The sequence below is a fragment of the Triticum aestivum genome, chromosome 5D (assembly GCF_018294505.1).
Source record: "Triticum aestivum cultivar Chinese Spring chromosome 5D, IWGSC CS RefSeq v2.1, whole genome shotgun sequence".
NCBI classification, from domain to species: Eukaryota; Viridiplantae; Streptophyta; class Magnoliopsida; order Poales; family Poaceae; genus Triticum; species Triticum aestivum.
Genome location: NC_057808.1, coordinates 467470891 through 467496614, shown reverse-complemented (window position 1 = coordinate 467496614; position 25724 = coordinate 467470891). Strand labels below are relative to the sequence as shown.

At 49.9% G+C, this 25724-nt stretch overlaps 1 protein-coding gene across 1 annotated transcript; it reads right to left on the bottom strand.

Annotated features, from left to right (window-relative positions):
* Positions 1–4275: 4275 nt before the first annotated feature.
* On the bottom strand, positions 4276–8286 carry LOC123122831 (beta-glucosidase BoGH3B). The gene is made up of 10 exons (XM_044543187.1): positions 7847–8286; positions 7031–7294; positions 6746–6950; positions 6483–6573; positions 6243–6385; positions 5899–6142; positions 5691–5795; positions 5274–5456; positions 4981–5185; positions 4276–4884 (listed from the first exon to the last, which is right to left on the bottom strand). Exons 2-10 carry the CDS (start codon positions 7245–7247, stop codon positions 4403–4405), a joined length of 1875 nt encoding a protein of 624 aa, XP_044399122.1. The 5' UTR covers positions 7248–7294; positions 7847–8286; the 3' UTR covers positions 4276–4402.
* Positions 8287–25724: the final 17438 nt, after the last annotated feature.

Sequence of the window (25724 nt, the reverse complement as noted above, 5' to 3'; positions counted from 1 at the left end):
AAAAGTTGAATGCGGACATGAAATGGGTCGACGCGTTGGGCGCACTGCCGACCCAAATGCAAAACTGGGCGGACGCCGGGCGGGCGGCCGACCCAAACGGACAAAAAGCGGACGGCGGCCGACCCAAACGGACAAAAAGCGGACAAATGCGACGTCTGTTTGGGTTGGCCCGTTGGAGTTGCTCTGAACTGATTACTTTTTAACTACACCCAGGGTAGTTACACACTGCACAAGGGGCAAAATGGTATTTTCACTTTGCACATAACACCATTACTGCTTAAAATGGACGAAAGTGTCGTATAAGGAACAAAATTAACTTTAGGTGTCAAATAGTGGGGGGGGGCAAATTTTAATAAAGGGTCAAATAAGGAATTCTCTCGTTTAAGAAAGGCCCTATATCATCATCCACTCTGACTCCTACTTGACCCCCTCTCATGGTGTGCATAACCCAATCACACCATTTGTCAGGAAAGTTTTTCAATTTTAGCATTTTATGGACAAAAGGACATTTAATTTTATCATATGCTTTTTCAAAATCTACTTTGAATAACATGGCACTTTGTTTCTTAGTATGAATAGAGTTTAAAGCTTCATGTAGGATGACTACCCCTTCCATAATATATCTCCCTTTCACAAATGCAGTTTGTACGGGGGAGATGGTAGGATTAACTACCTTACTAAGCCTGTTCATCGAGACTTTAGTAATTATTTTAAAATTTAAATTCAGCGGGCAAATAGGCCTGAATTTCTGTATCTGTTTAGCTTCTCTAGTTTTAGGAACCAGAGTTATGATCCCATAATTAAGTCTAGACAGATCCACATTACCACTATGAAAATCATCTAATATGGCCTTCAGATCCATCTTGACCACATCTCAGAAGTGTTGATAGAAATCCACAGAGAACCCATCCGGTCCAGGACTCCTAGTCTTCTCCATGGAGAACACTACTAAGTGAATTTCCTCCACTAAAAAAGGTCTCAGCAAGAGTTCTTGCTCTTGAGGTGAAATGCTCTCAGGAGCTTGTGTATTAAGATTGATTGCAGAAGTTTCAGCTTGACCATATAGGTTTTTGTAATATTCAGTGATAAATTTCGTCAAATTTTTTCCTCCTTCAATCACTTCTCCTTCTTGTTCTAATGATAGAATCTTTTTTTTTCTTCTCCTCCCATTCACCTTGTCATGATAATTTCTTCTCCTCCCATTCACCTTGTCATGATAACCTCTTCCAATTTGAGGAGTTCTTTTAATTCCCCTCTCATCTTTTTCTGCAACTCTCTATCATGGGCAAAAAGCCCCATGATCTCAGCATTCTTATCTATTTTGTCAAGCTGATCCAACAGCTCCTTCTTTCTTTTTCTGTAAATAGCATTGGCATTTAAGACCCATCCTCTAATTTTCTGTCCCATATTACTTAATTTTTTCTGCCAGGCATCCAAACTGGACCCTTTGCAATTAATCCCCCAATTTTTTCAACAAATTCTTTAAAACCCTCCATCAACATCCAAGAATTTTCAAATCTGAAAATAGAATGTGTAGGTTTGTGTTCCCAGTGTCTAAGATAAGGGGGTATGATCTGAAATCTCTCTTTCTAATGCATGGACAATAGCCAGGGGATATTTGTCTTCCCAATCAGGGCAAACCAAGACCCTATCCAGTTTTTCAAAGGTAGGATCAGACAAGTTGTTAGCCCAAGCATAATTTCTTCCATTTAGGGGAAGGCCCCTAAGTCCAGCATGCTCTATAATAGCATTAAACACAAAACTGAAGTGATCAACCCCTCCAGGTTTATTCTTTTCAGAGTTATTTCTAATTAGATTGAAATCTCCCCCAATCACACATGGTTCAAGATAACTCAGCAAGAAAGGTAGCCTTTCCATCCTTCTGAGCATCACCATATACTGTCACTAAATTCCAATGGAATTTTGCTTTCTTATCAAATAATAATAATCTGACAAAGTACACCCCTTTATCTACTTGTACCAGGTCAAAAGAGCCATTATTAACACCAACTAGTATTCCTCCAGATTTCCCTTTGGGTGCAAGCCATTCCCAGAGGAAAATTTTCCCCATAGAAAGATTATGCCCAGTTTGGCGCCTAAAGATTCCGCAGATTCCTGACTGGCATTGTAGTCAACAGGGTCAGCATAAGCATCATCAAGTCCAGCCTCTTGTTGAGTTTCTTCCTCATATCCACTTTTTCCACCAAAGTCTTCACCAGTCAGTTCTTTCTCCTCCCATATATCTATCTTCTCCATGCATCTATCAATCGTTTCTTGTTGTCCTTTTATCATTTCAATCAGTTTCTGTTTCTCTGTTTCCTAGCTGGCATTTTTCTTCTCCTCTATAGCCCTCCAAGCTTCTTGCCTAAATCTGCTTTCCTCCATTTCATGCATTTTCGGAATGATCTTATCCAAATTAGCTTCAATTTTTTTCCTCAACCCCACTTCTGCCAAGTATTCTTTTTGGATCATAAGCAGTTCCTCACTTTTTTGTCTCATCTCCTCAAAGTGTTTCAACCCCACACTACATAGAGACAAGTTCTCCTTGCTTCCTCCAGTGTCCATTTCCCCTATTCGCAGTTTTTTCCTCATATCATCTTCAACTTCTTCTTGTTCATTTTCAATTGAATCGTGTTTCCTTTTCTCCTCATACCATCCTTGCTCCACCACTTCTTCCAGTTCCATGGTGATTCTGTAGATCATCAGCTCTTTATCAGTGACTTCAGTGTGCTTTGGCAATTTTCCGAAGTCTCTTATACCAACTTTAGCTCTCGCCCTTTCTTGAAGAATAGTTTCCATATCAATTTCTAGAACTGGGCCAACAGTAGCTGCCACCTCACACATCCCAAAGAAATGTGTGAAGCACTTAGGCACCTTCCCAAATTTCACCCATAATGTAATTAAACCCTTCTAGGAATTGTGTTTCATTGATCTCACCAGATACAATGTTGACAATTGTCATGGGATTTGTCTGCTCACCACTCACTTCTTTTGAATTTTGGATAAGAAGAACCCCCAGTCCCCTGGCAGCATACCCCACAAACTTGGGCGCTGGTTTCATTTGCTTCAACCAAACACATTCCCTAGTGGCACGAGAGTTCTTCCCACAGATTATGCAATTGGGTAGCTTGCAGTCCCTGCTCAGATGTCTGGGGTCTTTGAATTTGTTAGACACCACTCTATAAGTGTTTACCCCCTTTGCTCTGCTCCACACCCCCTTTGGGTAGTTGTGGGTGCTCTTGTCTCCGCAATAAGTTGGTGATTGAACATGTGGTTCCCTTGTGTGTGACTAACACAATTTATAAAATGTGTGGTTTCTGGCAGCTCCGGAGACCGCTTAGCAAGCGGCTTGCTCGAGACAACATCGACAGGATCATCGCCGAGCTCCGGTCCATTGCCTCGCGTCTTGCTCCTCCGAATCCACCACCGCCTCCTTAGTCGGATTAGCGTGTGTTTGCTTTATCTTTGTAGGGGTGTTCTGTGTTTGTGCCCAATAAGACTTATTTTTATTTTTCTCGCACTTTGGCTCTTGTACTCTTGCTTGTTTGTTGGACCTGGACTTGTTGTTGTGCTCGGTGGTTTCTTTATAATATAAAGCGTCAAATATATTTTGACTAAGATTCTACGAAAGTGGTAATCATCATTCGCCTAGTCCACACACACATTGATTTGAACGAGAAATAGCCTAAAACATGGAGCTTAATTGGAAGACATTGTCACATTCGGCTCATCTGTTACTCTGTTAGGTTGTCACACTTCATCTATCTCAAATAAAAGTCAAATTATTCAGAAGATAACTCATCATAAAGCTAGGGACCAGGTCTGGGATTTTGCGTTGGACTAATAGACATTTATCGCTGAACCAAATGGAACCAGGACGTCCATTTATCTATGGATGGCTTTTGAGCATCATTCGAAAGCTAACATTGGTGATGCCCTCAGCTATAACATCTGCAAATGGAACATGTTTTCGCTAGAACAATGTTGTATAATCATAGGGTATTGCTGATTAAGTGGTGTATCTTCTAGCCATGAGTCATTCTAGAACCGTGTGCCTGTACCGTTCAGACGTCTACTTAATCTGAATCTTCTTTTTTCACCTATGTGGGTGGTTCAGGTTGCTCCTCTGCTCCGTAGGCGTTCTGTTATGTGATCGCGCGTCGATACAACGGTTTCAACGTTTCCTTCTCATGTGTTCGCTGAGGGTAGGATGTAGCAGTAGAAGAGAACGCCAATCGCTAGATTTTGCTGCACAAGAGAACCAACACGACAACATCCGCAAGAACGCATCGCTCTTTTATTGCTAACATAACAAATCAACCACAAAACTCAATGTATGTATGTATCCCATCTCTCACAGCCCAGCCGAGATAGTACATCCCATCTCACCCGAGTACCCGACTCACTTGTTGGCCTCGGTGGTGAGGCCGAACCCGAAGGGGAAGAGCGGGTCGTAGTGCTTGTCGCCGACGTTCATCGGCAGCTGGTCCACCGACTTGAACCACGTCCTCGCCAGCTTCCCGGAGAACCCGTAGTCGCCGAAGAGCGCGTCGGCCACGCCCTGGCCCTCGGAGCCGGGCAGCCACGCGGCGACGAACGCGTCCATGGCGCCAATGTACGGCTCCAGCACCAGCGGCCTGCCGGAGATGAGCACCACCACGCACTTGACGCTCTTGCACACGCTCTGGATCACCGAGGGACCCGGGGCAGGGATCGTCAGGTTGAGGTTGTCGCCGAACGTCTCGGCGTAGGGCGGCTCGCCGACCACCACGATGGCATAGTCATACTTGCCGCTGTCCACGGCGGCGCTGTCCGGGTTCTCCGAGAAGACCACCTCCGTGCTGGGGTCGACGGTGGACTTGATCGCCGAAAGGATCGTCGTCCCTGCATGCGTTTCATCACATGATTCCATGAACTTTTGGTCCAATTATCGACCACGTTGCTATAGATTAGTACTGCAAGCAAGCAATGAAAATTTACCGGCAGTTTTGTCGTTGCCGGTCTGTCCTTGCCATGTGATGGTCCATCCTCCGCACTGGAGGCCCAAGTCATCGGCGTGGCTTCCGGCGACGAGGATCTTACCGGCCTTCTTTGGGAGAGGCAACAATGGGCTGGAGGCAGATTTTCCATTTTTCAGCAGCACCAATGACTTCCTGACGGCCTCACGAGCGAGATCGCGGTGTTCCTAACAACGGGACGGAATTTATAGTAAGAATTCATGGATCTTGACAAATGAAGTGTGAGCAAAAGAAAATGTGGAGTTGGGAACTAACCTGCTTCCCGAGTTCACCGACGAGGCTTGGGTCAGCATAGGGGCTCTCAAAAAGACCCATGGTGAACTTGACCCGAAGAATCCTGTAGACAGCATCGTCGATTCTGCTCATGGGGATAATGTTGTTCTTAACTTGGTATGTCAGATCATCAATGAATTCCGTGTAGGCATAAGGAACCATGATCTGCAAAATAATGTATGCCAGAGCATGATCAGAAATGAAGAGAATGGCATATTTGTATTTGTTCCACAAAAGATAACAACTGTCAATGGTCTATCAGATAGGAACCATCCTATCCTAATTGTGCCCTACGAGCAAGCAATATACTCAATTTTTGTCCGAAAATTTGAAGTTGAATTTATCAGACAAGTATGCTTTGCACAGGAAAAACTCAAGTATGTGATTAGCATATCTTACCATGTCAATACCGGCACCAACTCCAGCCTCGACTGAATAAGAATAGTTCACGCCTGGAGGACTAGTAATCCGATCAATGCCTTGCCAGTCTGAAATCACGAAACCCTGTTTGCACGAAATCAAAAGAAATTAATTACATCAGCATCTTTAAATATACCTGAAGAAAATAAAGAGTGAAATTGTACTGCCTTCCTAATGAGCAACTGACCCGGAATTTGAGCTTGTTCTTGAGAAAATCAGTGACAAGGAAGTGGTTGGCGTGCATTTTCTTTCCGTTCCAGCTAGAGTACGAGGTCATAACAGTGGAGACACCTCTGATGATAGAATTGTAATAAGCAGGCATATGGATAGTCATCAGCCCATGGGCGTCGATGACTGTATTGTTCTCGTTGATCCCCATAAACGTACCACCATCACCAACATAGTGCTTTGCACATGCAGCAACTTTCTTACTGCAGTGTACCAAGAGTGACAACGAAGTTAGTTCCGCCTCTTCAGACTAAAAAATTACAGAACACAAGTTACCTACTATATCTGTTGAATGTATATTACCTTCCACCAACGTATGGCCTTCCCTCAGAACCAGCCGGAACGTCACCTTGCAGACCAGAGATAAGTGTGGTCATGGACTGGACAACCTTTGGGTCTTCGCTGTAGCTTTCGTAGCAGCGTCCCCATCTTGGGTCTCTACACACCTGAGCAACATCAACAGGTGAGTTCCTAGGAACAAAAACAAGGCGCATTTGCCATCCATACTGAAGTATCAACCATGCAAGAGGTACGGTCTATTACCGCAATACACGGAGCAAAAGCGTAAGGAATTCCCGTTGCTCTAACTTCAAGAGCAGTTGCTTCTCCTATCCTCTTTATCAACATAGGGTCCCTACAAGACAGTAACATATTAATTTAGATCAACATATATGTCACAGTTAGCATGTCTTTTCTGAAAATATCATAGCTGGTTGATCCAATATAATATGGACATCCATATTACAGAATATATGACATTTCATTGTCACATCAATCAAAAGTTAAAGAAAGAGAACAGTTTCTACCTGGTGGCTCCGAGGCCAACATTATGTGGGAAGATGGTAGCTTTGTAGACATTGTTGTGACCATGCACAGCATCAATACCGTAGATCATCGGAATGCCTAGGCGGGTAGAAAGGGCGCCTTTTTGCATCTCGTTCACCATCGACTGCCAAGCTGCAGCGGATGCCTGAGGAGAAGGCACACTGCCTCCACCACTCAGTACGCTACCTGCATCATACAAAATGTTATTATAGACAACCCTTCACAATCTGCAGTTGTTAATTTAGCACGAGGGAAGTGAGAGGCACCTATGAAGTACTTGGACATGGCCTCTGCTGTGGCATTCTCCCTCTCAATCTGGGTCATCTGGCCTATCTTTTCAGCCAGGGTCATCCGACCAAGCAGATCCTTGATGCGAACGCCAAGAGGCTGCTTCGGGTCCTTGTACTTGAGATAGTCCGCGCTCCCCAACGCCGCCAAGCAGAACATGAGGAGAACAAAGGTGGTCTTGTGCAGACTCCCCATCTTGGCACCGTGTCTGGTATCGATCACCGCCGACTATATATATAGACCTGAAGAAAGGGTGGTAATCATGTGAGCAAACATTCAGTGACGCTTACGCAACAAGGAAAAATCAAAGATGAGCTAGCTAGTGCAAGGAAGGAAGGAAGGATTGATGCTTGAGAACACAGTTAAAGGGCAAGCATTAGGCCTAGTCCACTCAAAGGCTCCTCCTCTGTTGGGCATAGCCATCATAGATGAGCAAGATATACAGTGGGCTAGCAGTGTAAAGAAAGACTATTGTTTGAAAGTAATAAACACATAAAGACCAAAAATTAGGATAGGCCATCCAGAGGCTCCCCTGCTGGCTCTAGGCATCATAGAGAAGTAGTGAAGACACAAGGGAGCATGTTTTACTTAAAGTAAACCAGGTAGTGGTTTCTTTTTATCACTTGCACTGTCCGAGAACTCAAGCTGCTGAAAACCAGCATGATCATCGGCAAGACAGCAAGCGATATATGTAAACCCCAACGGCCACAGAAACCTTGATAATTCGACACTAAAAGCTCACATACAGTACACTCGACGGGCATAACTGCAACTGCAAGTATGCATGTATATACCTCAAAAGGAGCAGCTAGCAATCCGCCGCATGCGACGCGAACACGAACTCGGGAGACCGATGCCTTCCACTCCGGCAACAGCAAGATGAAATCGGCAAAAATCTCTTAACGGTTGCTGCCTGGGAAGGAGAGGTGTGAGAGGAAAGGAAAACCCCGGTTCATCTTATAGCCGCCTAGTAGCAGTGTGCACTCTCACGTGGGAGTGCCGCCGCCGACACGAGAATCGCAAGGCCACAAAGGAAAGACCGAAAGCGAAGGAAGGAAATCATTTGCTTTGATAGATTAGCACGGGTGGGCGGGACCTCACGCGCTTAGCTGCGATGACGACGACGGCGGGTAATGTAAACAACAAATCCTTTCGGAAGCATAATACGGAGCAGTGTAAAGTATGAACAGAAAGGGCCACCGCTGCGCTGCGGCGGCACCACGTCCAGGGCCACGCCACGAGAGTCGAGAGGTCGACTAGGGGCATCTTATCGGCTGGGCCGTCGCTGTGGGCGGGATCACCCGCTAACTAAATTATTAATGGAATTCCCCGTTGATGCTCCATTCCACTCACCGCTCTGACTGGTCGCAAGCGCCGCGCAGTCCATGCTCCGCACACAGCCACAACCACATTTGGCGACTGCACGCACGTACTAGTACGCGAGAAGCGGGGGAGAGGCCCGTCTCACCGGCCGCCGGGCGGCGACGAATTTTCCAGCTGGATCTCCTCTCCGGCCGAAGGGGACGCGGCACCTAGACAGGCGAAATTATCGCGGCTCCGTCGTCGCCGTGCCTTTCGCACGCGAATTCCTTGCCCTGCCTCGCCGTGGAATGGGAAGGCTTAACCACCGGCCGGGCGCCGGGAGCCGGGGCGGAGCGTCTCCAAATTAAATTAGGAGAAATAGTGGAGTCGCACGAACGGCAGTGCTAGTAACCGCCACACTGGTCACACAGCAAACCACCGTAGAATAATGCTGCTGCTGCATGAATGGATCTTAATCCGGAGAATGTAGATACAGTTCCGGCGGGAGGGGAGGCGTGCACGCATGCGGCCGGGAGACACGGATCGGGACTGGTTACTGGCGACCTCCTGGTGCGCTTGCGTGCCGGCGGCCACGGTCGCGGATTCAAATCGAAGGTGGCGGGCGGCCGAGGTCGTCACTCGCTCGCTCGAGCATTCCCCACTGCTCCATGAGTGGCCAGGCCATGGAACATGGCCATGGATGGCAACAGCCACCATTATCCATCTACTCCTACTAGAGCAGTAGAATACTAGTGGTACCAACCAGACCGGACTAGAACCGCAGGAAAGGGACGCGGGTCGCTCGCAAATCCACATCCAACCGCGGAACCGCCACCCAGGCAGATTCTCGTTTTGGAGCCGCTCTATCTCTCGCGAGGAGAAGAAAAGGGTCGGTCGGTGGTGGCGGCAAACCTGGAGCGCAGTGCAGGCGGTACGTGCACGCGCGTCGCGTCGATGACGCGGTGACGGCGACGGCGAGGAAGAGGACGAAACCAAACAACCAACCAACGAATCAACACGCGGAGGGAGAGGAAGGAGCGGAGGGGGAGGCTGACGGCATACCAGTCAGTTCCCACGGTGACGGACGGCCGGCGAGGCGAGGCGGCGGCGGCGAGAGGCCGCTTGTCAGTCACGGGGATAGTGAGGCTCTGGGCGGGGCAGCGGACCACAGCACAGATGAGAGGACGTTGGCACTGGCAGACGACAGGATAGCGCAGGCTTTATTGGCCCTGCGCAGCAAACGCTTTCTGTGATTTCTTTTTATCCTTTTGGTGACTATTAGTGACTGCCATCACTGTTTGCCAATTTTCACCCCCCAGGGAAAGGGAATCCAACGCCGGCGACGACGGAAAGGCTCGCTTTGACCGTGACGGATGTCGGGCGGCGCTGGCACCCCAGGGAAGGACTCCTCGTTCGTTCACACGCTCGTCACGCCGCTGAGCGCTGGCCCCCAACCGCCCGTGCGCGGCCCCCGCTACCGGGACCACGAGTCAGTTATTCACTACTGATCAGGTGGGCCCGCCTTCCTGCTGGCTCAAACTTTGCCCGGGTGGGCGTGAGATCTACAGTATACTGGTGGTAGGCTCGGGAGGCGCGACGTATTCCTCGGTTTCTCTTTCCCAGCGCACGCGCACGTCTTTCTTTTTGGCGAGCAGCGACCCAGATTAGGAGTAAACAAAGTACTCCATCGGGTTGTGCCCCAGACAGATTAGTGGTCCATTTTGATTAAGCGTGCGCGCTAATCACTGCGGCCGCTCCTCTGGTCAGTCCAGATACAGAGAGACGCAGGCAACGGCTCCAAACCGAGGCCCGTCGTACGCCCCATGCTCGTGTGAATACATATATATCAACTCTTTATTATCAGCTAAAGAATTGTGCCTCCTCTCATGAGCCCTGCTCCATCAATCAGTCTACCCTTATCTCTCCAGCGAAGCACGCACCAAGACTAGCAAGGCTAGCCAGCGCTGCCCGGACGTGGCCCAGGTCCCGATCACACGATCGGACGCCAAAAAAATGTCAAAGATCGTAGCTGCAGCATCTCGTCAGCCAAGTTCCCAAAGTGAACCAGTGGCTACGGCCTGTACTACGAACGAAGCGTGTGCGTGCGGATCGAGTGGTCATAGTCGGAAAATGAAAGGCGTTTACCAAAAAAAAGAAGATAAACTCAAGTTGGAACTGAAGAGTGCAAGCATGTGCGCGTTGCCATTGACAATGCGCGCCACCCTTATCTTCAAGCCAACGTCAATGTCTGAACTGAGAGATCCGGATCGAGTTTTCAGCAGCAGGAGAAAAGAAAAGGGGCTCAAGATCCAGCTCGCGCCAAGATCCAGATCACGATCCAGAGCTCCAGACCCTCCTTGTCTGTGAACTAACCGGGCTGACAAATATTATAATCGCATCGTGCCGAGATGTGCAGGCAGGCATCCAAGAACCGTCGTTCTGAGATAGTAATATTCAGTGGAGTACCGAACATACTCTTCAGTCACTGGCCAAATGATCACCGGTGCAGCCGTGCAGGACGTGGTGGTAGAACGTATCGGAACCGTGTATGGACGGAATGGAAGCAGTACAAACAGTGGGGGGCGTGACGAACGATCTGATAAGACAAGAATACAACTGATATGTGCTGGCACGTACGTACGCGTACGAGTACACAACTTGAGTAACATGGAGTCAGAGTGTGAGTGAAGACAGTGGGGGCAGGTAACAGCTGCACATGCATGCAGATGCAGCGAACGCCCGTGCAGGCGTCCAGCCAGGCAATAGGTAAATGCACCAGAGCAACAGGACACGCCAGGACAGTGGCGCATGGCAATGAAGAGAGGTAATTAATGGCCAAGGAAGCCTCTGTGCGCCTGCCGTGTTACTAGTACCGCTGCAACTTGGGCAAGTACGTACGTGCTGGTGGATTATTCACGTGAAGGAATTTACGGCTGTACGCGGATCGTCAAGGCTTTATTAGCTGTCTAAACAAACCAATTGGTACTAGTAGTTCGTAAGATTTGTCTGGTTCTGAAACAAAGTTGTTGAGATGTGGTTCTTGCTTTGTTTTCGCTCTGATGAAAGAAGTCTGTTTATTGAGATGGGATCTGCAGGAGAGGTAGTAGACACAGACGGTCCTGGGTGTGTTTGTTTTCTTGGAACTTGGAAGCACGCCAAGGCACACCGTGTTAGTTAGATTTGAGCAGCTTTGGTTACAGACGGCGTGCCAGTGCCGGTGCCGGTGCCATTAACCAGGACCGGAGTCCAGAGGAGATGCTCCTGGTCAGTTAACCGAACGGGGCGGGGCATCACTTGGCCGCCATTACCGATGAACGCTGATGCAAGTTGCTGCTGATGCCGTGCCGGGAGTACGTACAACAGTACGCACAAACTCGACATGTACCTGACCAGTACTACTACGTACGCGGCAGTTTACTGCTCGTCCTGATTTATTTGTTTTTTTTTCAAACGGATTTATTTGGCTGTTAGGTGTGTACAATTGGGTCGACAGTTCGCTGGATCAGGGGCGGAGAAGAAAGGAGCCTCCGGACCCCGGATTTTTCAAATTCAAACGAAGCTCGGGGCCAGTGGCACACCCTCATCATGTGCGGTGAGCTAGCAGCCGGCCCGGGAATCTCAACTACCCGGGTAAAATAGGCAAAAGGTGAGGCCCCGGCGTTTATGCTAGTACAGCTTCTTTTGTTAGGCAAGTTTACGCTACAGCTGTGGGTTGGCGGCTCTCGCTGGCTGTGGGGCGGCCTGGCCAGTACGTACGTTACAAGAGAGCGAACATTCCAGGTTGCAAAGGCCGAAAGCGCCCCGAGTGGCCCGTGCCAAGTGGGCCCGCCTAGGGCGGGGAGGTGGGGGCTGGCCAGCCGGACCAAACCAAACCAAAGCCGGGCGTGCCGGCGTGTGCATGCGCCGAATCTGAAATCGCGGCCTCGTCCGCCCGCGTGTACAGAAATCATGCAGCGTCGACGTGATTGAGGACAATGGAGAGGAATGAGTGAATGGGGGGCTACCTAGATCACGCGTACGTACGTGCCCGGACAGCCCGGCCGTAGGCCCGCCCGTCGCGCGCGCCCCGGATGCCGACGGGGAACGCAGGAAATACGTGCCCTCGAGACGAAAATTCCTTGTATCTTTCGTGGACCACGCCTGCTCAGGTTTATGCAGAGGCACTGTGGCGTCTTCGGTGTTTCGTGCATGGAGCACCCGGGAAGGTGGCACGTCACGGGCTACGAGTAACGCGAAGGAAGGAGGACTGGGCGATGAAGCCGGGGCCCGAAGGCATCGCTTTGCCGGACGGGCCTGGCCTCAGACTCGCGGGTAGGAGGAGCATGTTGGGCCGACATACAGCGCCGTACACTGTGGCGATTCCCGGTTCTGTTGTACGTTTAGTACCACATCGCTTGCGTAGGTTAGAACGAACGTGTTTATAAGCTTGTTTGGCGAGCAGGCTATCACCAGGCGACAGGCCTGGTCAGCAAATCTCTTACCGTGATGAAATATGGAATTATACTTCATAGGTGCTGCTCGGACTTGGATGACCACACGACACCCTGTGGGTTGCTTTTTTTCTCCTCAGACAGGGTATGGTCATCTTATGTCTTCAATGTTAATTTGGTACTTATATGTCAATATTGTTTTTTCCTTCATGCAGGATAAGGTCATCTTACATATTCTATGTTGATTTGCTGCATGTTAATATTTTTTCCTATAAACTTCAGGATGGGAATGGGTTGGGTCGGCCCGCTGGGTCGCTGACCCGACCCAAAAATTTGAGGCCAATGGGTCAAGTGGGTCGGTCTCAAACGAGATTTGGGTCAACAGGGCCGGCATCGGGTGACCCGCTGGGTCAGCCGGGTCGGCCCATCTTATAGCTTATAATCACACACCAGCTGCAATCTTCGTGGCGCCAGTACCCGATTCTCCGACGTAGTCTGTCATATAATTTCCGGTAAATGCTTGCATATATCAACAACAAAATTGTCTTATATGTTTCAGCATGCATAGGTATGAACCACAAGTAGATGGTTTGATTTTTTTTTCTCGTTACAAATCTGTTTGCCGCCTCCCTACTAGCTAGCATGCAGGGCATGTACCAGGTGCACCGCCTCGTCCTCCTTAGATGTAGGATCACTGGTACTCACTTGTACTGCTACTTATTTGTAACCCCAAGCAGAGGAATACAGGGTGCGATGTTTTCTTAGCTCTGCTTACATTCTAGCATTTCTGCTAACCATGTAATTTTATTAGTTATTACATTCGGATTCTGTTGAGGATATAACCATTAGAGTCACCCGCCCAGGAGGGGCCGGGTTACGTCATAATGATCATCACGTGAAGCCCAGTACCAAGCTTGAGGATGGCGCATCAATAATGGGCTTAAGACCCGGAGGCGGCTTAAGGCCCGTAGTGATAAACCGCCGTTATGGCAATGACTTGTAATGTAAGGCAAGAGTAGTTAAGAGTCCGAGTCGGATACTGTTATAAGCCGGCCGGGACTCTGAGAGCCGCGGGGCGTCAACCTCTCTATATAAAGGGATGACCCGGCGGCGGTTCAGGACGAGAGACAACAGATCGAAAGCCAGGCATAGCGATTAAGCTCCCTGGTCATCGAAACCCTAAGTAATACCACCTCAACTGGACGTAGGCCTTACCTTCAACGTAAGGGGCCGAACCAGTATAATCCTCGTGTCCCTTGTCCCGCTTAACCCCTTTAAGCTTCCTAGCTGCGATGGCTCCACGACTAAGTCCTTGCACGAGGACATCTGCCGTGACAATTCCACGACAGTTGGCGCCCACCGTGGGGCCAGCGCACGGTGGATTTGAGTTCTTGAAGGGCAGCTTCGAAGGGCTCAAGGGATACGCTGTGGGCCGGATGACCAAGAGTCGTCGCGGCAAGCTCTACATCGACGATGCAAACTGGGGCCCCGACGCCGGCTCAATCGAGTATGGGTACCGGGTCCCCTTCGGCGGAATCCATGTCTTTATTGGTAAGATTGGTGAGCCGGGCCTTGAACCGGACCTCTGCGCCGATCTCATCGAGACGGCTCAGCGTGCACGACCCGCCCGGACTCTGCCTGCCTTGAAGCATGCTTTCGTGGGATGCGTCCATGGAGGACTCTCTGAAAGATCTGGATCTGGCGAGGAGACGGCCGCTCGCTCTGACGGCGAGTCATCCACAGAGGAGACCGACTCGTTATACCAACTTCAAGATGGCAGGCTCAGGGGTTGTTCCGATGGCGACAGTATTCCGGACCCCTTTGAGCCGCCGAGCCGGGTTGGAATCTTTATGGCTGGTGCACAACCTGTTCAAAACCCCGCCGCCGGGGCAGGAAGCCCTGTGCCCTCGCCGGCTCAGGTGCTGATGGATCTCACGGACAAGATGACGGCCCTGTTAACCGCTACGGTCGCCCCAGCGGATCAAGCTCAGCATGACGCGGAGGTGGCGCAGTTAAAGTTGGACCTAGCAAAAGCCAAGGAGGATCTGGCGGCGGAAGGGATCAGGATGGCTGCAGAGAGGGTGGCTCTCGACGCCCAGACTCAGCTGATTCAGGCGCAGTCTTTCCGGCTCACGATGGATCAGAACGCGTCCAATGAGGTCATGAGAAGGAGGCATCAAAAGGCCCAATCTCGACTCCCTCCGGTTTACGATCCTCGAAACCTCTTCAACACGCCTGGTGCAGGGCCCAGTAACCCGCCAGAGATCACGGCGCCCGGGGCCGGAACGTCAATTCAACCCCAAGTGATGGGGCCTCCCCGGGTGAACGCTGCCCCGCCTCAGTACGTGCCAATACCACCGGGTCATTATGCCAACCCGTTGGAAAACATGGTCGCCGCGGCGGCGCGACTGGCGGCTCTCCCAATCGATGGCGACTCTCCGACGGCGGTTGAAACCCGCCGGGTCAGAGAACTCCTTCAGACGGCTCTGGCGCAACAGGAGGCATATTCATATAGCCGGGACAGGATTCATTCAACCCCTCGTCCAGGCCGGAGCCCGAGTTATAGCAGACACATGGTCTCAGCGACCGGCTCTAGCAATGTCCGACGCCGTGACTTGCCTCCAGGCCACGGCCCGGTTCATAATGGAGCTTTTAACGCGGTAGACCAAGACAGAGCACGACAAGAGGCGGAGCAGGCGGCTCAGTTGACGGCTTACCAGCCACTCCCGGCTTATCCGACGGCTTCCATCGACGCGGGTATACCTACGAGGACTGGAGGTGTTCCTTGTCTGGTGCCGGCTCTCCGTAATGAACGTCTGCCCAAGGATTTCAAAGGGCCTAGGAAGGTACCTAATTACACGGCTGATTTACAACCCGGAGCATGGATCGAGAGTTACGAGATGGCTATGGAGTTGCTGGAGGTCAGTGAAGCGGCAATGGCCAAGTACTTCACCATGATGTTAGATGGGACTGCCCGCACTTGGTTGAAAGGACTGCCACCGAACTCTATCGGGTCTTGGGCTGAGCTAAAAGCCCGGTTCATCCAAAACTTCAAAGATACATGTAGGCAATCTATGTCAATTGTGGATTTGACTAACTGCAAGCAGCAGGAGGGTGAGTCTACAACCCATTGGGTTCGCCGGGTCAAAGAGATAATACATTCATCTGATAAGATGGATGCCGGCTCTGCAGTCTTAATGTTAGAGCAGAATTGTCGTTTTGCGCCCCTGAAGATGAAGCTCGGGCGGCTCAAGCGCGATTGCAATGATATGGGTACGCTGATGGCGGCTCTGGTCAAGTACGCCGACTCTGATAGTACCAAGGATCCCGCGTCGGATGATGAAAGGACAGGGAAGGGAAAACGGAACGGCAATGGCAAGGGCCCCCAGCACAACTCGGCGAACCAAGGAGGTAACAAGCGTAAGGCTGATGGCAGTATGGAATTTGTGGCCAACTCCAATTCACAGGGTAACAACCACCGGCGCAAGGGGAGACCACCTCCCCGAGCCGGCGGGTCAGGCCCGACGCTTGAACAATTGTTGAATGAGCCTTGCCCAAGGCATGGTTCTAGGGAAAAGCCGGCCACTCATCTATGGAAGAACTGCGCAATCATGAAGGCCTTTAAAAATTCCAATGCTTTCAATGGCAACAGTGGCCCGGGCGGTGGCTCAGGCGCTGGCGGCTTTCATGGCCCGGGCGGCGGTTCAAATTCTAGTTCTCAGAATGTTCAAGGGGGCTTTAATCAGCAGTCCGGCCAGGGTCATCAGCAGCAGCAGCAGGGGGGATACCAGACTAATCCAAAGCAGCTCAATGGCGGGCAGTATCACGTGTTTACTACCAGTCTGTGCAAGCGAGAACAGAAGCTCCATAAAAGGGTTGTGAATGCTGTTGAGCCGGCGGTTCCACGCTATTTAAGATGGTCTGAGCAGCCTATTGTGTGGAGTAGGGAAGATCATCCTCCCCAGGTTGATAATCCGGGTCACCTGGCCTTAGTGGTGGCTCCTCAGGTTGGGGGGTATAAATTCACTAAAGTACTCATGGACGGAGGCAGCAGCATCAACATCCTCTATTATGAGACCTTCCGTCGTATGGGCTTAACCGATAAAAACCTCAGCCAGTCCAATACTGTTTTCCATGGCGTGGTGCCCGGCAAGTCGGCATATCCGGTCGGTAAGATCGAGCTGGAAGTGGCCTTTGGAGATGAGTACAACTACAGGGCGGAAAAACTAACCTTTGAGGTGGTCAAGATAAGAAGTCTGTATCATGCTTTATTTGGGCGGCCGGCTTACGCCAAGTTCATGGCACGACCGTATTACGTGTATTTGCAGCTCAAGATGCCGGGTCACAATGGGACCATTACGGTTCATGGCAGCCGAAGGATAGCCTTGGAGTGTGAGGAAGGTGACGCGGCTTACGCTGAATCTGTCTGTGCAACAAAGGAGTTGAAGTTTTACAAGGACAAGGTTGACCCGGCAGATATGACGTCTTTGAAAAAGCCAACCACGGAGCATGAGCCGGTAATGAAATTTAAGTCTGCTGATGAGACTAAACTTGTTGACTTTGTTCCAGGTGACTCATCTCAGCAATTCAGCATCAGTGCCAATCTGGATCCGAAATAAGAAGGCGCGCTCATCGAGTTCATCCGTGAGAACAGGGACATTTTTGCATGGAAGCCTTCTGACATGCCGGGTGTACCTAGAGAACTCGCTGAGCACACTCTCAATATTGATCTAAAATTTAAGCCGGTCAGGCAATTCCTCCGGCGGTTTACTGAGGAGAGGCGGAAAGCCATTGGTGAGGAGGTGGCCCGGCTCTTGGCGGCCGGGTTTATTGTTGAAGTCTTTCATCCAGAATGGTTAGCTAACCCGGTGCTCGTACTCAAGAAGAACGGCACCTGGCGGATGTGTGTGGATTACACGGATTTAAACAAGGCCTGTCCGGCTGATCCTTTTGCTCTCCCCCATATTGATCAAATTATTGATGCTACGGCGGGTTGTGAGCGCTTAAGTTTTTTGGATGCTTATTCTGGATACCATCAGATTAAAATGGCAGTTAAGGACCAGGAGAAGACGGCGTTCATCACTCCCTTTGGAGCCTTCTGTTATGTGTCTATGCCTTTTGGGCTCAAGAGTGCACAGGAGACTTACCAGCGTTGTGTGCAGAATTGTCTTCATAACCAGATTGGGCGCAACGTTCATGCCTATGTGGATGATATCATGGTTAAATCTAGGGAGAAGGAGACCTTGGTAGATGATCTTAGAGAAACCTTTGATAACCTCCGGGTTTACAAGATGATGCTTAACCCGGCCAAGTGTGTTTTTGGTGTTCCCGCAGGCAAGCTCTTGGGTTTTCTGGTTTCTCGCAGAGGCATTGAAGCTAATCTGGAAAAGATCAAAGCAATCACCTCTCTGGCTAAGCCGGCGTGCATAAACGACGTCCAGCGTCTGGTGGGCCGCATCGCTGCTTTGAGCCGGTTTATAAGCCGTTTGGGTGAAAAGGCCATGCCACTGTACTAGTTGATGAAGAAAACAGATGACTTTATCTGGAATGATGCTGCTAATGCTGCTTTTGAGGATTTGAAGAGACAGCTGGCTGAGCCCCCAGTCCTTGCTGCTCCTGTTGACAAGGAGCCCTTATTGCTGTATGTAGCCGCTAACACGCGAGCCGTCAGTGTGGCTGTGGTGGTGGAGCGTAAGGAAGCGGTAAGGAGTATCCGGTTCAGCGGCCGGTTTACTACGTCAGCGAAGTACTCATTGAGTCCAAACAACGGTATCCACATTGGCAGAAGCTTGTTTATGGGGTATTCATGGCAAGCCGGAAGCTTAAGCATTATTTCCAGGGTCACCCTATCACTGTGGTTAGTTCTGCTCCCCTAGGAGATATCATCCAAAACAGAGAAGCCACAGGAAGAGTGGCTAAGTGGGCTATAGAACTTGGGCCTCATGGTCTGAAATACGTGCCACGCACTGCTATCAAATCTCAAGCATTGGTGGATTTCATCAACGATTGGACAGAGCTGCAGGTGCCTGAAGAGAAACCGGATAATACATACTGGACTATTCACTTCGACGGGTCTAGGCAATTGGAGGGCTCGGGGGCTGGAGTTGTATTAACTTCCCCTCGAGGTGACAAGTTTTGCTATGTGCTACGGTTGATGTTTCCCTGTACTAACAATGCGGCTGAGTACGAGGCCTTGCTCCATGGTCTTCGGATGGCTAAGGAGATGAGCTTGAGCCGGGTAAGGTGCTTTGGCGACTCAGATTTAGTGGCCCAACAAGTGTCAGGCAAGTGGGATTCCAAGGACCCTCTCATGGCGGCTTATCGCCGCGAAGTTGATGCCATTGCTGGACATTTTCAGGGTTACCAAGTAGAGCACATCGATCGCAGGAAGAACGAGGCGGCTGATGCATTAAGCCGGCTGGGCTCTCAGCGAAAGCCGGTGCCGCCTAATACTTTCTTGGACATCTTGCATAACCCTTCTGTTAAGTTGCCTACAGAGGAAGGCTTGGCTGTTCCTGACCCGGAGGCACAGTTGGTGGCGGCTCTCCACATTACCCCAGACTGGACAGTACCATACTTGGCTTACATGACCCGGGGAGAATTGCCTGAGGATGAAACTTTGGCCAGACAAATAACCCGGCGGTCTAAGTCAATGATAATTATCAATGGCGAGCTGCATCGTCGCAGTGTCACTGGAACTTTCCAGCGTTGTGTTTCCCCTGAGGAAGGTCAAGAAATTTTACGTGAAATTCACGAGGGGGATTGTGGCCATCATGCCGGCTCAAAATCCCTTGTGGCCAAGGCTTTTCGTCATGGTTTTTATTGGCTGACGGCTCATGCTGATGCAGAGGATTTGGTCAGTAAATGTGACGGTTGCCAGAGGTTCTCGCGACGGGCTCATGTGCCGGCTCAAGAATTGAGGATGATTCCAATTACTTGGCCATTTGCGGTCTGGGGGCTTGATATGGTTGGGCCTTTTAAAAGATCTAAGGATAAGAAGACCCACCTCCTGGTGGCGGTCGACAAGTTCACAAAGTGGGTTGAAGCAGAGCCAGTTAGTAAGTGTGACGCAGCCACAGCGGTTCAGTTTATGAAAAGGGTGATATTTCGCTTTGGTTTTCCACACAGCATTATAACTGACAATGGTACCAATCTGTCTAAAGGCGCCATGGAGGAGTTTTGTCAACGAGAGCATATTCGGCTTGATGTTTCATCAGTGGCTCACCCTCAGTCCAATGGTCAAGCTGAGAGAGCCAATCAGGAAATCTTGAAGGGCATCAAGCCCCGGCTTTTGGTCCCTTTGCAACGGACGCCGGGTTGTTGGGTGGAGGAGTTACCCTCCGTGTTATGGAGCATCAATACTACTCCTAACAGGTCTATGGGTTACACGCCTTTCTTCATGGTTTATGGAGCGGAGGCGGTCCTCCCTAGCGACATCCGTCATGACTCGCCTCGAGTGGCGGCTTATGTTGAGGCGGATAATGAGCGGGCGCGCCAAGATGCTCTTGACTTGTTGGACGAACAGCGTGATGTGGCAGCGGCTCGCTCGGCGATTTACCAACAAGACCTGCGCCGCTATCACAGCCGCCGGGTTAAGTCCAGAGTCTTCCAGGAAGGTGATCTGGTGCTCCGGCTCATCCAAGATCAAACAGATGCACACAAGTTATCCCCGCCTTGGGAAGGGCCCTTTGTGGTCAGCAAGAACTTGCACAACGGGTCATACTACCTTATCGATGTTCGGGAGCACAAAGATTCACGTAAGTCGGAGGAAGAGACCCGTCGGCCGTGGAACATAGCTCAGCTTCGGCCTTATTACACTTGAGCCACCGGCTCTCATAATGTACATATTTCTATAGCCATGTATATATTATGATAAATAATAAAGCAGGACCTCTGTCCTTTTCTCCTCCAAAGGTAAATGTGTTATTTCCATTACAACATTACATGGTCACTTGGAGGTGGATCCGGCTTATGATCGTATTCGAATCTAGCCGTTAACAATATGATCACTTGGGGGCTTCCTGTTCAAACATAGGTTGTATTCGAACCAAAGAGAACATAGCTATTGATACCCATTTGATTGGCAAATTGCCGAGCTCATTGGGGAGTTTTTCTTGATCATATTTGAATCATATCTCAACCCCCTTTGGGAACCGACGTGGATCGTATTCGAATCAGCGTCGTTAAACAACTATTAAGGTCATTTGGGGGCTTCCTGTTCAAACATGGGTCGTATTCGAACCTAAGAGAACATAGCTGTCGGTACCCTCTTGATAGGCAACGCCAAAGCCACCGGGGGCTATATGATCGCATTCGAATCTTAGCTTAACCCCTTTGGGACGGTTCTCTGGTCGTATTCGAACCAGAAGCCCCTAAGTTTTGATCTTTTGGTTTGCAACAAGTTCTTCTGATCATATCAACAGTGTGCAAGGGCGGTTCTTACTCCGCCGGCTTAACTTTGATTAACAATGTTGATAGCACACAATACGCATTATCGATGCTAGTGAACCGGAGTTGAGTTCTCAACCTCATTATTTGAGTTACATAAACCAGAAGTGTACTTGAAGGCTTGCGGGTATGCTATTATGGTTACTTCGAGGATATAATTGAGAGCCGGTCTTTTACGGCTTTGGTTCATATTCCGGGTTATATGTAAAATATATGACTCTTAGTGCGGAAGGCCGCCTAGAGACTTGTGATTTGTTTTCTATGCAGGACAATGAAAGACAGTTCTTTAAACTTAAGGAAAGTAAATGATCAAACATAACCCGGAGGAATATAAAAGAGCAGCTTCAACGGAGTTAAGCACTCCACACGTGCACGATGGCACGACAAAATTAAGTGTTTGTCCTACTCTATTACAGGACTCCCCGAGTCCAAAAAGTGAGGCATTGTTTTTAAGGCGTAGCCATGAGCCGCCTAAGAAATCAAGGTGCTTGTTGGGTTGAAGCTCCCGGCTCATCCCTCTCCGCTCCTCCGGCTGTTTCCATGACCTAGAAGGTTGATGATTTCCACTCAATGCCGCTCAAAGCTTCAAATTGAGCCTCATCATCAATTAACCCGGCCGGGTCAACTTCTGGGGCGAAGGTATGCTTACGAGTCGGAGGGATCAGGCTGACTGCTTCATAGCGTGGAGTTGGGATCCTCTGATTCTCCGCGTCATAGCCCGACTGATACTTGGTAAGGTTTGTGTCATTCCCAATCAAGGTGGCCACCGGGCGCACGCTCTTCACACAGGCGGCGAAGTCTTTCTGGTCAAAGGGGGTGCCGTCTTCCTTCAGGCTGGGGTATCCAAGAGCGATGTCGGCCGGGTCCAGCTCCGGTAGAAACGCCTTGGCCCGGCTCAGAGCAGCTATAGCTCCGGCTCTTGCAGAAGCCCGTCTCAGTTCTTGGAAGTGCTGAGGAAGTACGGCAAGCCGCCTGAGTACATCTGCCAGGTGAGTGGGAACTTCATTGGACAGAGCCACAACGGCTAAAGCACGTTGTGACCCGGTGTAAAGTTGCTCCACCAAAGTGTAAACCGCCTTCAGTTTGGTCAGCACGTTCTGGTTGAGGTTGGAACTCCTAGGACCTGCATTACAAAGTCAGGTGAGCTGATGGCAATGGTGGGACTTATCAGACGTAAATGATGTAAACTTGTTAGAAGCTTACAAAGTAACTTACCGAAGATTGCGGCGACCATCTGCGATACATGGCGTTTTAAGCCGGAGAGTTCGGCGGTTCTTTTAGTAAGAGCAGCCTCCGCTTGTTCAGCCCGGCTAAGCAAGGCAGTCTTCTCATCGGCCCAGGCTTTTCTTTCTGTTTCAAATTTTTTTCTTCAGTTTTTCTTGTGCAGAGACACTGAACTCAAATTTGGCATTGGCCTTCTGGGTCTCATTTTCCTGAGTCTTCAGGCGGGTCTTCAGATCAGAGATTTCCGATTCAAGTTTCTTCCAGGCAGCCTGTACAAGTTCCGGGTTACAGTTTGAGTGACTATCATGCAACATTAAAGTCCCAAGCACTTCGCAAGCAAAGACACTTGGCACTTGGGGGCTAATGGGCAAAGTTGCTCAAGTACTTGATTAAAACATAAGGTAAAAGACCGGGTCACCTAGGCTGTTTAACCCGGCCCTTGAGTGTTACCAGGTAAGCCGGTATTAAGTCTACAACATATTCTATCATAGTAATAAACTTGGGGGCTAGCATGGTAAGGATGACTATGGAGTAAGCAAGAGAATTATACCTCAGATTTTTGCTGTATCTGCTTCACCACGTCAATTTCCAGGTCCCGGCTGTTGTGCACTTGACCAATATAACCAACGACAATATCTCCAATGCTCAAGTTAGCATAGTCAGTGATATCCAGTCTGGCCCTGCGGCGCTCCAGCAGTTCTTCCTTAGCAGAGCATCTAGCCAGCACAGTGGGTCTTCCCGGCTCAACAAATTCGGTCCGGGTAATCACCACATCCGGGTCATCGGCCGGTTGAGCTGGGCTGGGAATCTCCGGGTTGTCAGAACCCTCCATGGCTTGTTCTTCAGTTGGAGCGGTGGTTTCTGGAGCTGGTGCAGATGGCGGCTCAGAGGCAGAGGCGTTGGGTTCAGTCAAGACCGGCTCTTCGACCGGGTTACTTTTCTTTGCCCTCTTGCTGAGCTTTGCTTGTGCACTGAAAGTCTTCAAAAGGTTAGTGAAAAAACATGAGTAAGATAAGCACAAAGTAAGCTAATCATCATTATCCGGGAGCGGTCTTGAAAGCCGGCAAGTTAGATTGCATGGAGTCCCCGGAGGAAGGTGAAGTTTCCTGATAGTTTGAATCATAAGAATTGAGTGGTTGACGAGTAACGCCCGCCAAAGGATGAAAATGATATAAGTTGGAGATAACCTCGGTCCGGCGCTTCCTTGATGCTTCAGGTAAGCCGGAGGAGAGGTTTGCCTCCGGCTCTCATGAATCTGTCGCTTCAAAAGAAATTGAGGATCTTGATAAGCTAAAGGATGTGAAAATCTTACTTTCCGGGTTACTCTTCGGACTTTCAGCCTTGGCAAGGGCTCCGAGTCGGAGGAAAGTATAGTTACCTCTTCAATCACCGGGTTAATCGCTCCGGTATCATCCTGCTGATAATCAGTGCACTACTAGGAAAAGGGCTATAGATGATATGGCCACTAATGGCGCACCAGACATGTGGTGCGCCATTACTATATACTAATGGCGCACCATGTGTTGGTGCGCCATTAGTAATATATTATTACTAATGGCGCACCTCGTGTTTGGTGCGCCATTAGTAGTTTAAAAAAAAATATTACTAATGGCGTACCGTGGTATAGTGCGCCATTACTAGTTGACATAGTAATGGCGCACCACACCCACCGTGCGCCATTAGCAGTTTTGAAAAAAAAATTAAAAAAATTTGTTAGTAATGCCGAGCCCCACCTCCCCTCGCCCCGTCGCCCCCCTCCCCTCGCCGCCCCCTTGCCCCACCTCCCCTCGCCCCGTCGCCCCATCGTCCCAACCACCCGCCGCCGCCGACGCCACCCGCCACCGCCCCGACGCCCCTCGCCCCGTCGCCCCCCTCCCCTCACCGCCCCCTTGCCCCACCTCCCCTCGCCCCGTCGCCCCGTCGCCCCACCGTCCCCACCACCCGCCACCGCCCCGGCGCCCCGGCGCCCCGTCGCCCGAACGGCGCCCCCCGTGGTGCCCCGCCGCCCCCACCACCTGCCCGTCGGCCCCTGCGCCCGCCCCGCCCCCGGAGCCAGGCTCGCCGCCGCCCCTGCGCCCGCGCCGCCCCCGGAGCCAGGCTCGCCGCGGGCCCCCTGCGTCCGCCTCGCGCCCCCCGGAGCCAGGCCCGCCGCCGCTGCCCTAACCGCGGCCGTCCACCACCACCCCCTGCCCCCGGAGCCAAGGTGAGCATTTTTTTGTTTTTTTCTACTGTTTTTCTTTGCTGTTTAGGTTTAATTAGGTTATTGATAGGTTTAGGTTAGTGGTTGGTTTAGGTTAGTGCTAGATTTAGGTTTAGATAATTAGAAGAAGAAGAAAGTTGAAAAAAAGAAGAAGAAGTAGAAGAAGAGGAAAAAGAAAAAAAAGGAAGAAGAATAAGAAGAAAGTTGAAAAACAGAACAAGAAAGGAAGAAGGAGAAGAGGAGGAGGAGGAAGGAGAAGAAAGAAAAAGGAGAACAAGAAAAGAAGAGAGGTGGAGAAGAAGAAGATGGAAAGGAAAAGGAAGAATGCATAACCAAGAAATATAACCAAGAAATCATACAAAACATTAAAACAGTGGAAACTACGGCAAGGTTTTGACATCATTAAACCCACCCACATGATTGAAATAAAAAAACATAACTCTGCATATGCAAAGACAGAAGGCATAACAGAGAAAATGTTTATTTGCTGCTTCCTCATAAGCAACAAGACATCTCTGAGGACAGAACATCATTTCAGTAGGATGTAAGAATCATTAGTCTTCGCGAAGAATGATATTAAATAACATAGTGGCCTGTGATGTATTTTCGTACCGAAAATGCATTTGGCACTAGTCCTCGCTTAACAACATCATGGGTGGGAAGCGGGAACTTCGGAAGTGCATTGGTGTAGTTGATTATCTTCTACTCAAAATTTATGCTGCTATAATGTTGTATGATAATGTTGTAAGGGTACTAATTGGTCTCTTCTGCTGCTTATCAGAGATGGGGGGAAGCAGCCACCGCCGCTCTGCCTCACCGGAGTACGAGTTGGATGCTTTCGAGTTCTTCAGTGTCATACTTGAGACTTCAGTATCAGCCACGAGGCAGGTATATAAAACGAGAGATCTCCCCTTCACCCATCTCATTATGATAACTCTGTTGTTTGCTACATCACTCCTTGTCCCAAATTGCAGAGGCTGCCTGACACTTTTATGAACATGCTGGGTGAAGATCCGCCAGATAATGTGAAGCTCCGACAGGCCGGCAGCGGGGTTCGCAGGCTGTGGG